General features: G+C 39.5%; 2 protein-coding genes across 3 annotated transcripts in view; one reads left to right on the forward strand and one right to left on the reverse strand.

Annotated features, from left to right (window-relative positions):
• Positions 1–14,047, reverse strand: wrap73 (WD repeat containing, antisense to TP73). Its single transcript, XM_030422155.1, has 13 exons — positions 13,875–14,047; positions 13,201–13,288; positions 12,850–13,002; positions 11,268–11,384; positions 4,410–4,482; positions 3,606–3,709; positions 3,184–3,270; positions 2,632–2,766; positions 2,074–2,151; positions 1,892–1,994; positions 1,654–1,779; positions 1,265–1,456; positions 1–516 (listed from the first exon to the last, which is right to left on the reverse strand). Exons 2-13 carry the CDS (start codon positions 13,267–13,269, stop codon positions 404–406), a joined length of 1,350 nt encoding a protein of 449 aa, XP_030278015.1. The 5' UTR covers positions 13,270–13,288; positions 13,875–14,047; the 3' UTR covers positions 1–403.
• tp73 (tumor protein p73) overlaps positions 11,381–15,597 on the forward strand; it is a 27,442-nt gene continuing 23,225 nt past the window's right edge. The window contains exon 1 of one of the 2 annotated variants that reach the window (XM_030422148.1): positions 11,381–11,526. In XM_030422148.1, the coding sequence (XP_030278008.1) occupies positions 11,495–11,526 (32 nt within the window). In that variant the 5' untranslated portion in view covers positions 11,381–11,494. Of the gene's footprint in view, positions 11,527–14,424; positions 14,765–15,597 lie in introns of those variants that run through there. The other variant, XM_030422149.1, reaches the window with a different exon arrangement.

The following is a 15,597-nucleotide window of genomic DNA, read 5'->3' on the forward strand; positions in this document are numbered from 1 at the left end:
TGGATTATTCAAGACAAATTTTATTCAAAAATAATTACACAATTTCAAAGTTTCACACATACAAAAAATACTTAAGACTAGAAACGCAGTGAAATCTATAAAATTTGGTAAATCTCTATTTTTCTCACAGTGTTTTAAAGTAGTGCTTCTGTACACATTTGGTACCTAAAAGGTGATATTTACTCACTGTACGTCTCAGGAGGAAAGTCAGGTCCGTTTTTTTCAAATGTTTTCAACTTGACGAGAGAAGCAGCACCCAGTAACCTGCACCGAGGCTCTTCAAAACTCATCAGCTGCTCCAAGCTCAACATGTGATGGTTGTGACCCTATACATTCCCCGCCAGGTGTGTGTGGCTAGGTAAGCCTGAGGTGTACTCAAGTGTCCTCTGTGTTTCTGTAAGTTTTACTTGTCCTCTTGGTCGGTGTCCATGTAGCACAAACACAGCTGCTCCTTACCAAGCAGGATCAGAGAGTCTCCACTGCAGTGCCAGTTTAGTGACTGGACCTGGAAGCCACCTGGCAGGGAAGAGAGAGTGAGAAGTGTGAGGATTAAGCATCAATTAAAGGTGAAAATAAAAGTATCAATACTTAGATACTATTTCAATACCATGCATTCAAAAAAGACATGAATAAATAAAACAGATCTACAATCTAATTTTCAACCCTGGGCTAAACAGATATGGAAATCATTACAAGTGTGTTGTGTGTGTATAGGGAGTGTTTCTAATCTGTACCAACACTGTGTGTAGGTCATTTATTATAAAAAAAAATAAATGTTAGCTCATTTTGTTATCCTATTTTCCATTTGATACTTCAATACATCAAGTATAATTTTTTTACACTAGTTTGCAGCAACCTTATTGTGCATCCTGAATTCACATCCTGCCTCTCTCAGTTTGTAAACCAAAATGTGATACACATGAGCATCACATAGATTGATACTGAGATACCACAGATCATGTTCTGTTTGGATTCTGACATTGGATCACTGGTGAGATATCTTCCCTGTGCACAGGAATCAATGATTGGAAAATATAGAGCAAAAACTTTTACTTAAAAAGCAATTCACTGTGATCAATCCAATGTCATGCCACGTGAGATCTAGGTTTGCTAGTCTTCAAAACTGAAACAGTGACCTCTTGCTACCAGCATGCAGAAGTTCTCTCACAAAGCTTAAAGAATCACTGCACTGGCCCTCTTCTACATCTGAGAACACCGCAATAGAGCTATGTGATCCGCTGCTTGATATCTCCGAGCATTTCACCTTCAGTGGGGACTTCGACGGAGACGCAGCCTGCCGGGGACCACAGGTAGAGTTTGCTGTTGCCTGTACACAGTGCCAGACGGGGGCGTCGGGGGTCCCACTGAAAGCACCGCACAGCCGAGCACTGCTCAAGCACTGCCTCCAGGCTCATATTCTGCATGTCCCACACCCACACAACACTGGCCATGTTGTCTACACTCAAAGAAACACAGATACACAGTCAAAGCCCCTCTCAGCTTGGAGAGCCATCAAACAGTAGCGTCACAGCAAAAAGAAACTAACACTACACTCAATGTTTATAAACATAACTGGAAACTGTAATTTAGATAGAATACAGGTCTCTTGGATTGTCAGTGAAGGTGAAAGAGAACAGCTGTAAGAAGTCTTACCATTTTTAGTGGCAAGATAGCGACTGTCTGAGCTGAAAGCCAAAGTAGAGACACCGATCTTGGGATTGGCTCGGTCTGGATCTGGTTTGACAACAGGAATTTGGACTGGTGGTGGGCAGATCTCATCTGGAGTAGGTGACCACAACAAATTAGTTTATGATTAGACAAAACTGTATCAGACTTCAGCAGATTTACTCAAATACTACTTTTAGAATATTTTTTAAATGAACTGACATACATTTGCTTTGGGTGTTGAAGAGGGTGGTGCCAATTGTGATGTTGTGTAGTGACAGGTCATCAGCGCCAACAGCTGGCCTCCTCTCCACTTCTTTATACACAACCTGGAAACACAACAAACAGTAAATAACTGCACTACAGTGCATTCGTGGCCGATCATCATGAAGGCTGGAAAATACTCACAGCTTTTGTGTTGTTAATGGTTGCTGGGTGCTCGAACTGTGTGATTTTCTTCCATGTGATGTGATTGAGGACTCGCACCTGACATGAAGGCAGTAAAGTCTTGTAAGTCATTTTGTACTGTTATTGATAAATGCACATTCCAAATAATAGTCCAGATATTTTATATACCTGCACAAAGTCTGATAAATTACCTAGTGATGTCACATGAGTGAGTGTTGGTTGGTTTAAAAGTTTAAAAATGAAAAAAACAGAGGTGTGGAGTTCAAAATTAGTACACTTATGAGACCTCTGTAGCCCACTGCTCATCTCTGCTTGGGGCAACATTATCTGCAACTAGCATAACACAACCAAATATATGTGGTGTCTGTGAAACTGACTAACTGTAACTGAAAATGTAAGAGTGTAGTGTCATGTTGGTAATGCTAAATCAGTGGGGTTTGCTTTACAATGATTACTTCTCCTCTGAGGTAGTTTTGACACGCTATAAAGTGATATTCTGAATGCTTATTTCTCATTATGCCTATTTCTCAAATGAGCCATCATTTGTTTTGTCCATACTTTTTCATCATAGCTGCCAATGGCCAGGAACTGGCTGCTGGGGCTCCAGGTCACAGTCTTGACACCCAGCGACCACTCATAGGCACTGTAGGTTGACAGCAACCGGCCGTCCAAAGAATACAGCAACACCTTGTACTGTGGAGATGATACACACACAAACACATGGTCAACTGGTATACTGTAGTGCTTTAACAACAAAGATGTCTTATTTTACAGCTGTTACACAGGGGTCTGACATGATGTCAAAGGTGTTTCTATGATGCTAGCATGTAGAAGTAGCTAGTATAGGAATATCTGTTTCCTTGGTTTATTTTACTGCTGTAACGTGAATTTCCTCTCTGGGAATCAATGAACTCTCATCTCAAATTGCATTGTATATCTATGCTGAGGCAAGGACAGTGTATGCAAGTGTATTTCTTAGCAATTTATGATATGATGTGAAAAGATGTTGCACATACCAAACTGTTTAAAACATGGTTGTATACTTTAATGCCAACCCTTAACCTTATTCTATCACATTTTCTTGTTGAGTCTATGCAGAAAATTACTCACCTCCAGACAGCTATCCCATACTGCCAGCACACAGCCATTGGGAGACCACTCCAACCCTCCCAGGTCCTGTGTCTCAGTCTCAAAATGCTGTGACAGAGATAAGTTTGATTACAATTACTTTTTCACTACAGATTTACATTAAACTAAAAAACAGAGGCAGCTTTCTTTTCACAACTTCTTCCAGAAGAAGATGGGAGAACGGCCTCAATGTGTCTATGAACATATCTGAAGGGCGTCTCAAATAATTAAAGTTTTCTCTCCATCTTTCAAAGAATGAATATTTGGAGTGTGTGTAGTGGTGAAGATTTAACACCAAATCTTAAACCAAAAGTTGAAGTTTCTTCCACTGTTGCTTACAGAGCTTACTCAACTGTTAAATTTATAATGATCATAAAACTGTCAAACTCTAATGTCGTACTTACCCTGAGTAAATGCCAGTCATCACACACAAATACACTAACATAGTCTTTGCAGTCACGACGTTCAGCCAAGGCCATGTAGCAGCCATCCCTGCTGAAATCTATACCTGTGGGTGAAAGATGACGGACGAGAACTTTAATTTTAGAAGACACTACCAGTTCTGGTATATAATCCCCAGTACGATGTAAAAATCTTAGAATTACAGAGTAACAGCAGAGTTGAATTTAAAAATATACTAAATATCCTAAAAATATATCCACCTTATTTAGGTTTAATTCTTCCATGTTTGAAAAGAATGTATCAAGCAATCAAATGCTTATATTATTGATTTTTGGCCCTAATGATAAAAGTTGATTCCTCAGGGGTATGACACCACAAATAATATATTTATCAAAATATCTTTAAGTAATGGATATTCTATTATCTAGTCAGGTTGGCACCATCAGGTCGGTGGTATGTAACTATCATGGCCATATTATTTATATGGTGGCTGTGGGTTGCAGGAGGGCATAGTATTGCATGCAGAAAATGGGGAGAGTCATAGACAATCATTTTTCCCCAGGCTGCTGACAGGCCTGTTATGAAGAGCATGCCCCATTTACTGAAGAGGGGCACAGCTGTCAGCAAAGAGGACCATAGTCTGACCACATACCCAGGGTCGCGCCACAAGGTAGAGAACGGTATGTGATTCATGGGGGCATGCCGAGGCACTCAGACCACTGGCCCTGTCCTCAGGTACTCTTGGTGATACATTTACCTCATAAGCCACAAGAAAACAAATAAAACAATGTTATTCTCATACTGACCCTTCTGACATGCTTTGGGATACTTGATGTAAGACACAGCTTTGGTGCACAGGGACCAGACGGTGATTCTCAGCTGTCAAGGCACCAGAGGAAAGAGGGGGAAAAACAAACACACTGTGGATTAACTCCAGTGAAAGTATGACAAGCACACACACCATACTGCCAGGTAGTACAACAGGCATATACACATCCAAGTTAGTGCCTGAGAAATACTGGCCAGACGCAAATAAATAAATAACTAAATAAATCCTTTAAATATGGTTATAAAGAAATGTGAGCAAAATATTTAGTCCATGAAACAGTTTATATTAAAAATGAAACTTTTCAGAACTCTCTAGTGGAAAAACTGCTGGTGGCAATATCTTTGATGACTTAAATTAGAAAATAATATCAACCATTCTGATTTATCGTGAACCCAAACACTCCATGTAAAAGAAACATCTTGGGTTAGGAATTGGGTTTTAAAGCAAGCAGTGCTTTTACAAAGCACTTTGAGACCTGACCACTTAGAACAGACACACTCCCTTCTCGATCTTTACGGGATCTATTCCGCAATGAGTCTTCTGTAAGAACATCTTATCTGAGGCTGTGATCGGTGTTGCGTATGGTGACTGGGTGTCAACAGCAACTTAGCCCAATGCGGCCTCCAAGTGCTCCTCTATACCAAACAAAAGTTGTCCATCAACAGGGCAGACTAGCATGGTCAATCATGCCCTGTAACGGCTGAGGACAGAGTGCCTGATATCTTTGAAGAGGACCATGATATATCTCTGTAAGGGATACAAGACACTGACATGATATGATATCCTAATGGTTGGCCCTGTTGGGCCTGAGTGTGTGGAGTGTTGCCTACTAGTGTATTTCCACAGGGAATGGACACATGTTTAAGGGTTGCAGGTGCTAACAGGGATAGAAGGAGATTAAACAGATTAAAGTAGGATTTGGGCACATATTAAATTAACAGATCCAAAACAACATCTGAACATATGGCGGGAAAATAGGGCTGGTCCCTTTAGTAGCCAAGATGTAATGTTAGACATGTTTGCAACAAGTGTGACAAATTAACAGCGAGTTGCCTAGCCAGCGAGCTGTGTGAATTCCCACAAATGAGAAGCAGCGCCAAAGAATAACTATCTGGCCACAAGTCGGCATGACAAAGAGACCAATGTGTTAATGCTCAGTTTTGACAGCAGTCACTCAAATACCCACCGGTCTCACTTCAACAAGACTGATGCCAACAAAAGCAGGTGGCACTCAGCCAACAGTGCAGCATAAGTTTGACCCAAGGACCGGTAAGACATGTGGTATCTTGCCCTTCAAAAAGAAAAAAAAGGAGCACATGACACTCACTGGGACACTGTTAGGCAATCTGTAGCCCGTACAACTGTTCAGTTGTCTGGAGGTTAAGGTCTTCACAGAGAAAGCTGTTGTTGCAATACAACTTTTACCAATAAAACAATTCATTAACATACAGTACACATAATCATCATTTTTTTGTACAGCTCACAGTGTCGTGAAAGGTGTTGTAGGTCAATAGTTGACAGATGTTTTTGAAAAAAGATTTCTCATTTCTTAAACCTCTTTAAAACACAATTTCTGGCAGTTGTCATTTGGAACAATCCCAATTGTAGGGGCATACGAGCACAATGCTGCGACATTAAAGGTGTTAAATGCATGGCGCTCAATACCTTCCCCTTTACAGCTTACAGTAAGCCAATATAATGTGGGTGCATGCAGCTCTGTCTGATCATGCTTTGAATGTTTAAAGAACCCCTCCACAAAAGTATTATAGTATATATAAACTATAATTACCACCTCGCAGTTGTGTATGGCTCCACACCAGCTAATCTTGAACTATTTAAAATAGTTTTCCAACAGAGAAAAATATTGTGTACTACTTTCATCATCTTTTACATCATAGCCACATATTTTGGAGAAAACCCTGCATACTTCTCTGTTAAAGCAATACATAATTGGAACTCACTTCCCACCCATATCAAAGATACACATACATACTCCACTTTTACAGCCAAGTTAAAAACATGGCTTGTCGACAATTACACCTGCACACACTAACATATGGCTGTGTGTTATCTGCGTCATGGATGCTGCCTGTCTACAGTGTGTGATGTCTGTCTGCACTCCTGAATGTGATTGTATGTGCTGATGTGTGATTATATTTTGTGCTGTTTTTGTATGCTTTGATTATGTGTTGTCTCTGCATGATTGTACGGATGTTTCACTGTTTTCTCTTATCTATCTTCATTGATTTATCTTGCCTCCTAACTGTCCTAATGCTCTCTTTTTAATCAGTGTGCTGTAATATATTGTTTTTGTTTTGTTTTTTAGGGTGCCTATTGTCATTTGGCCGGGGACTACAGCAGGATATTAGCCATGTTGGCTGTTACTGTTGTTGATGCAGTTGATTAATTGGGATTGTCTTCGATATAATAAACTAATTAACTAAACTTGTCTACCTATGAAAATTAACAATACTTATATTCTTCAAAATATATTTTTGGCAATACAGATTTAAGCCTAGCCTTAATGCTCAGCTGTATTTTACATTTAAGAATGTGCAGAGCTGAAACTACTGAAGCGACAGGGCTTTCATCATAGTGTCCAGACAGACATTTGAACTGAGCCAAGTCTGTCACCTAACTGGGCTGAAGTGTCGAACCTCCTGTTTGGTCAGGACATCCAGCTGTGTAGACCCTGTAATATCACCTCACTGCACGCTTCCTGGACATCCCCTCAGCCATGGTGCCATGGCAACAAAGATCAACAGTACTCAAACACAAACACACTTATACTTCTTAGATGCCTTGAACCCACCTCATAAGGGATACAGAGAGATCAGGAACCAAAAGGCAGTGTAACTTTAAACTGGGTGGAGGAAGGTTAGCATGAGGAAAATAGGTGGGAAATGCTTTTCCATGTGGGGTGGTATGCAATAAGATCCTTAGTTGGTAAAGCTACACTTTAGATGAAGTATCCTCACCAAAGGTGAGCAACAGCTTAGGGGTGGGGCCTAGGGGCTTGAGGGTGGTGTGAAAAGGCAAAACTCCACTACAACAGCTGCTGTTTATCCATCAGAGATGGAAAAATTCACGACTCTGCCAGGGTTAGCATAACTGCAGAAAAGTACATGCTGTAATTACAGACACGAACATCTTTATATTTTAGTACTGTTTTGATGACCACATGTAAGGACTACCCATTAGGAAGCCTTTCCAAAAGTTCCATCACATTTTTACCAAATGGAGTTGTTGTGAGGGTTTTTTAAAAAGCAATGGAGAGGCTGAAAATTTCTTCATGATATGGCCTGTGACTGTAATTAAGAGCTTGACAACAAGCTTCAATTGGACATGTTATAACAAGAAAGTCTTCTTAAGAGACAACCAGATGGGACAATTGCAGTTTATTCTACCATCACATCTATTTAATATCTATTAGCAAGTAGTCATAACAAGAAAAACACAGAATTATGGAACATTCTCAGCAGGACAGTCTGCGGGCAACATGATAACTACGATCAGTTGTGTAGACCAAAGTCACTGACAGCGACCTGGAACACAAATCTATCTTTCAGCCATTCTTGTTGCATGCCTCAAGCAGTGCGAGAGAATGGGCAAGTGTATTTGATGCCTTATGGGCCTATCTGTCAGCAGAGGATTACACTGCAGGCATTTCCCATAGGAAGCCATCTCAAACCAATATAGCCTATTTCTCCTGTTACAGCCTCATGATTCTGCCAAGGAACTGGAGCCTCTCGCGGCCCATGTGTAGGTATGGCTGGGCTATTGTCCCACGTTGCAGTGCAGCAGCTGCCTACGTTTGCAGTTTAGTCCGGTAGTGTTGCTGCCAACAATGCTACACGTTAGCAGGGCTCCATCAGTACCAGCCAAGAATGCTATTGCTAATCCGATCCCAACAATGTAAAAACCATTACAGAAGTCAAGCTCAATGATGTCCTTGGCTGGAGTTTTTCCACCCTCAGTTTATCACTCCTCAGCTGGTAAAGATTAACTTGGATGTGTGAGTGGCATTTTGTGAGGTCCTAAGATAAATGATCGGAATTCAAATGGGAGATGACGTGCATGAAGTCTCACAATACATAGGCTTGGTTTCAGCGATGCGACTACCTTCTATTAAATATGTGAGATGGCGCAACCCCATATTTGAAAACAGCTGGGGTTTTTTGGTACATTTCTGCCTCCAAAAAGGTCCTACCTTGAGACCGTTAATGAACACCTCGAGAGCCTTTCTTTCTGGCTTGAAAAAAGGGTCCTCACCTGTAGTCTGCCACTGAAACCCTTGTCAGCGCTAGAGACTGATACGTTTTTCCATGTTACTGTTAAAATGTCAGCTGTGAGCTAAAAAATTATCATGTACCTAAACATCAGGTAAAGATTTAAAGATATTCTGTTTCGTGTTAAAAAGAAAAACATACTGCAACAGCTACAGAGAAACAGCTACACACACACACACACACACACACACACACACACACACACACACACACACACACACACACACACACACACACACACACACACACACACACACACACACACACACACACACACACACACACACACACACACACACACAGAGGCACGATCCACACCAAAGGCAGCTGTCCCTAAACAAGTTAATATAGCAGGCTGTTTATGAGTGGGTCTGAAATTCAAGCCTGACACGAACACCCGTCTGGCACAGCCTTAATGAAATCTTGGTCTGAGGTGAAGGTAAGTTCAGTGGGCCCCTTGGCACTGTGGTAGATAGTGCCTACTTTGCCTCTGTTAAATTAGTTTTGAAGCCTCAGCTACTAAAGGATTCTCAGTAACAGTAAGCAGTACATGACTTCTTGCTCATTCTAGCCCACTAGATAAGGACAGTGAGAAACAGATTTTTGACACCACAAGTTAGAGGATGTCTTGGAATAGACTGCTATGAAAAGCCTCATAATTACACTATTTAAAAAATATCCCTCGATAGCTTATAAAACCTCTGGCCATGTAATGATGACTGAGGATTGGTATGTCCTAGTTCCTCTGACTCAGAGTTTTCTTAGGGCTTGTGAACAGATATATTTCATTTGGTGTGACTTGTTTAAACAGAATTAAACTGCAGTGCCACTTGTGTTAGGTTAAAAGAATAAGAATATCACTATCTAACCTTTGTCATTCTTTAGTGCTTAGGATAAGATTACCTATCCCAAGAATCGATCAACTCTCTAAGAGTTAAAATGAATAGGAAACAAATCGCTGCCACAGAAGGAGGAAAAACAAGCCCATCAAAGACATACCTCAGGGAACGTTGGTATAGCACAAAAAGTTTTATCAAAACATCACATAATTAAATGATTCACAGCCAAAAGAGGTTATGAAGAGATGTGATGGTTGCAATCACAAGTTACTTGACACAGTGCAGGAGCAATTTCTGATCCTACAGGAATGTTTGATTCTCTGTCTCATCTGAATGTTTGTGAGTTGGCATGTTTCCCCACTGAACTCCACATTTGTTGATTTATATAATTGCATAATTATCATTGGTCACTTTAAATTCTGACATACAGATACATTTCTAAAAAAAATACTTTTGCAAGGATGAGTGAAATGACCACTCTCATATCTCTTTTGGGAAGGAACCTTCGTTCATTTCCACCCTGTTCCTCTATCTTTATATTTTTTTTTTGGAAGATGCAGACAAACACCAAGTAGACATGCCACAGACACTTGCACTCCTTGCACCCTTCTCCAGACCAGACACAGTTGCGTGGTGGGTCACAACACCTGTCAAGGGATTCCTGGAGTCAGCTTCAGCATGACAGACATGGCCCACCACGGTGCCCCCATCATATTCCACATGGCTCGAGCGGAGCTGCTATAGCTTCTCACCTCTTGCAACGTGTGCTTACTATGGAATGAATTTAAACCAGGAGTCAAGAGGCATATAATGAAACTAAATGCATCTTTATTAGTCTGCTTTATAAACAACACTCAACAACTCCTGACTCTTTTTCTTCAGAAGTGATTGATAGTCATTTTTTGGGAATAAACAGTGCCTTTTACAGAACACAAATTTCAAGCTCATAAAGTAATGAAGTTAAAGCTTTTATTAGTTGAATTGCTGCCACGTTAACTAAGAAAAGGAATTTCATCACAACCCCTGTTTATGCGAACAACAAAAAAGTTTGTTCCTTTTCATCCTTTACTTGCTTCCAAAGTGAGACCTATGTTTTAATATTGCTGCATTGAGACAACTACTGTTTTCACTAAATGTAAGAACAAATCAAAAACATTCTACAACATGGCAGCGCAACATGCTAAAGGAGCTCCGGATGACTGATTAATTAGGTTGTTTGAGAAAACTTCTTAAACTGTTAGTGACTCTTTGCTGAATTGCTGCTTTCATCTTTTAATTCTTTTTTTTTTTTCATATGTTTATGTCACATCTTTTTTGGTGTGGGCGTTTATTTTTTTGCCTCACTTAACTAATTTCACTATTATTCATTGAACAGAACACCATTAATAGGGCTTGCTGCCAAACAAAAACACCAGACCTACATTGAAAGGGCACATACACATTGCACCCATGTTCAAGGGGTACTTGAGACCCATGTATGACAGGACGCTAACAGGAGGGGAGCTATGAAATCAGGCTGAATACATGCATCAGGTGGGTGGGGTTGGGGGGTTTTAGGGGTGGTCAAGAAAGGCTCTGGTGTCTGGCTATTTTCAGGTCCCCCTTCCTTGCGAGCCAGCAACAGTTGAAACCAGACAAGCACATGCATAAACACACTTCTGTGCGCATGAATGCATGCACCCATGCACGCACCAACTTCACACTTACATGGAACTCGGTGGTGTTGAGAATGTGACGTCCGTCTGGACTCCAGCGCGAGGAGAGTAGTCCAATTGAGCCCTCATCAATCTTACAGTGCCAGTCCGGCTGCTCAAGAGACCACACCTGAAGAGAAAGACGGAGAGTAACAGAAGGAGAAGCAATCAGCCATCACTGATGACACCTCTCTCTAAACTTGATTTTCAACAGTAAGAAACACTTGAACAACAGAAACCATGAAAGACTGGCGCTGGATACCCATTCAAAGGTAAGCTACTCACCCTGTAATGCACATGAAAATGACATTACAATCATACGCGCAACTTGTTTTCACCTCTGCGGCTATTTAAAAAACATTATTACCAACTCTGTCTGTCAATTAGGATGCAAGTTTGAAAACATTTAGGGACATAAATTAAATGTAGTAATCGCTATTTTTTTTTTTTTTATAAATGTGAACGACTCATTAATAAAAATATATATATATATATATTTCTGAGCCTTTTAAAATAAAAAATGACCTGGTGTCAATTAATTTTAAAAAGGTGCAAGAGAAATAACTAAAGCATAGTTCTAGAGATGTAGTTCTACATATCTCTTAGTATTAAGAAAATAAAAACAGTTTAACAAGTTTGAAAAACCTTGTAAGTAAATTTAGATTTTTTTTTTAACCAAATGTATCAATAGTCCTGTAAAGTATTATTCAGCGAAAATAAATGGCATTTGGCAGAATAATACAAAATAATAGTTTAACTACTTCTTAAATAAGAAAAACTGGGACATAATACAGGGCATGCTTAAAGCAGCTGCTCAATATGCAAGTGAAATTTACAAGCTTATTCAAACTCTAAATGCTGCCAATGAAGACAAAGAATATTTGTTTTGAAGCAGAAGCAGAAATATTATTTTGACATTCCAATAAATTATTTAAACACGTGTGGTGAATTACAAGCATTATAAACAACGACCTTCTTGCGGTTCAACACAATTTGTTCCCATGTATACTTTTTTAACATATTATTATGTGTGAATAAAATCTGCCTTTTAATCTCTTGTTTACCCATTTCTAGAAGGCCTCTTGTCTGTCAGAACTCCAGCTAAAGACATGATTGATTTCCTCACCACAAAATAATCACACAGATGTACACAATGAAGTCATGCCTTCTAGATAAAATGTTCCAATGATACTATGAAATATTTAACAATAATGAAGATTTTTAATTTATTGTCTTTACAATCTCAAAAATTATACTTCATCCTCGCAAACACATCTCATGGAACTATCTGACCAACCAAATTTAAAAAAAAAAAACTATATAAAATATTAATTCTGCTCAAATGTATTACAAGTTACAGAAATATTGAATATGTATTTTAAGGATGTGACAAATCACTAGAATTCTTGATTATTATTGTTGAATCCATAACGTGTGGAAAATCAAACTTTTTTATGTTATCTAAAATACAATTAAATAATCACATCACCACTGATAATAGATATTAAAGTCGAGCAAGATCGACTGCGACCTGACCTTAGCATTTACACAACATGCCGGGTCACATGCATTCCTGTCCTCTTCTCATAGCTTACCTGTACCAGTCCTCTTTTGTACATAGCACAGAGGATGAAAAGTGAGTCAGAAGACCAGTCCATGTGGGATATCTGGTCCAGGCAGGTGTAGAGCTGCAAGATCTGCAGAGTACTCATGTCTCGCACCACCAGCCTGTACTGCACACAGGTAGCCTGAGGAGAACAGCCAGAACAAGCCATGAAAACATAAAATTACTTCGAACACACTTGTCCCCACATTTTACAAGAAAAACACCTTGTGGGAATTAATTTAGAATTAAAAAGTATTCTTTTTTTCTGCATTACAATACACACACACTACAAAACCACTTATTAACAAATATCATTAAATAATATATCTCAATCACTTACCAAATATTTCCCATCTGGGGAAACTTTACAAAGTTGGTTGGATTGCTTGAAGACCTCTGAGAAATTCATCTTACGATCACAACTGGTCCTGCGGGAGAAGATAACACAGTTTTCATGACATTAAAAAAACAACTGAGTCTTCTCAGATCTTTAGGGCATGAGAGATGGGCTGTAAACTAGTGTAGTTTCTCACTTTTATCACGTGATGGCGCCGTAAGTCCAATAAATAAACACACTGCAAACATACACTGGTAGAGAAACACTTCTTTCCCCATTAAACCCGAGTTATTAAATGTGGGAAAGTACTCACCGGCGCATAAACTGTTTACCTACGTTTAAACCACAGCCTCAGCATACATAAATTAACTACAGGTACTTACGTTAGCCTAGCTAGCTGGCTTGAATTTAATAGAAGCAGCTAAAGCACAGTAACCCACACATGAACGCTTTCTAAATTACGACTTCATTGCCATTTTATCTTCTTGCTATCAATTAAGTGACGTCTATGGCTGTATACTGATAGAAGCCGATACTACATGCTAACAGTAAAGTTAGCGGTTACCTGTGTTGCCACTGGACTCCTTCAACACTAACGTTAGCATATACGTTAAAGCTACTAGCAACATAGCAGGTGGCAAACCTTCGTTATCCTCCCACTCACTGCTTAAACTTACCTCTAATGGCAACTGTGTTGTTTTCGTCAATCTGATAAGAGACGGCAAAAAGTCCCACAATGAGTTTAGAAAAGTTTTATTCTCTGCATCATCGTCCTCGGGGTACGGGCTGTCGATCTTTCTCCAACTGTTGCTAGTTTGTTTGTATGAGCGAGTGACGACGCACCGGTGCTGTCCAATCAGCATCGGTCTGCTGCGTGTTGCCTTCTGGGAGACGTAGTTCTTCACTGTGTTTTCTCTTTTTCCGGCGTGTATGAACGTAATGTGTACGTGTTTGTGTGCGCCTTTGTACCAAATGAATACAGACATATAAGCACCAATGTTATTTTATTCTATTGCAAGCTAAATCAGTTTGTGATGTTGGTCTAGATTTGATATTTTCGTAGCCTCAACTCTATTCCCTTCATGTTTTTCTTTAAGTCATAGTCGTTTTATAGTGTGTGGTCTATTCTTTTTTTCACACAAACGTGTCCTGCAGTCTAAGTAGGGAACTACTGAATTACATTTTTAAAAACGAGTGCCATTATCCAGCTTTGCTGAGCTGGTAAAGGTTTCCCGCTTATGTGCGCCTCAAACCGCGCTACCTCCTCCCTGCTTCACCCAGCGCACATAACGCTTCACCTCCTCCTAGGTCTCCCTCAGCAAACCTCACACTTCCCTGAACAGCATGCAAATCAGTTTTCCTCTCGAATCCTCGCAGTTAATTTTCTCCGAAAAGTCAATCATCTCTAGCTGCTGTTATCATACTGTAAACTCGGTCGATTCTTTTGTTTTTTGTTGTGGCTGTTTTTTTTATGGAGGGTCACTTCCTTGGCATGTTCGATAATAAACAGGCAGGTGCTCGGCTCAGCATAATTCTTGGGTGTTTGGACTGGAATAATAACCTCCAGGTACGTTGATTTACTCTGATGGGCTACAGTAGAATAAGTGATTTAGATTTTAAAGTCACAGCATATTGTTTTTGTTGTATTCATCGAGCAGGCCTTTCACTTTGTCGGCGTTTAGTTTGCAGGATATGATGAATATGGCTAAATATGAAAATAATTTTCTAAAATCGAGATTATTGACAAGAAAGGCCCAGCTGAGAGAACTGGCTGTATGAGAACCAAATATTCTTTTCCCCCCAGAGTTATAGTTTAAAATCTTTCAGGATGTTTTGCTGATTTGATTTTGCAGCTGATCGTGGTATAGATAGCCTAATTGTTTGTTTAGGGTCTGCGTTATATATATTTTTTGTTATACCCTACATAAAATAGGCCACATAATAATAATAATAATAATAATAATAATAATAATAATAATAATAATAATTAGAAATAATCCCTTCAGTAGACATGTGCATTGTAGGCTTGTAATGGTGTAGACATTTCGATTTTTGTGTTCAGGTATTATTGTTGGAAACAAAATCTAAAAGATGGTAATTATTTTTAACATATTGCTCAGTATCATTCGTTGCAATTCATATCAACAAAAGGCTGGGTTATTTATAATAACTTATAATATATTTAAATTACATTTCAGTGCTTTCAATTTGGATAACGAGAGACACCCAAGGACTCATGAGCGACGACAAGCTCATCCTCTGAATCCTCACATGAAATATTTCACTTGAGGCTGTGGAGGATCGGATCTAAAACAATTTTAAAATTAATTTATTCTCAGTTGGGACCCTGTATTTTCTTGCATAAAGTGGCCCTGGGGAAGGCATTGTGCATGTGTGTGT

This window comes from Sparus aurata, chromosome 7 (assembly GCF_900880675.1).
Source record: "Sparus aurata chromosome 7, fSpaAur1.1, whole genome shotgun sequence".
NCBI lineage: Eukaryota > Metazoa > Chordata > Actinopteri > Spariformes > Sparidae > Sparus > Sparus aurata.

Bases quoted from the DNA above. Each gene is read 5' to 3' on its own strand.
- wrap73 (XM_030422155.1), bottom strand. From the start codon at position 13,269: ATGAATTTCTCAGAGGTCTTCAAGCAATCCAACCAACTTTGTAAAGTT. The intron at 3,710-4,409 runs GTCAGTATGAGA...TTTCACCCACAG, and splicing joins TCCCAAAGCATGTCAGAAGG to GTATAGATTTCAGCAGGGAT. The intron at 517-1,264 runs GTGAAATGCTCG...CTTCCCTGCCAG, and splicing joins CGTCGAAGTCCCCACTGAAG to GTGGCTTCCAGGTCCAGTCA.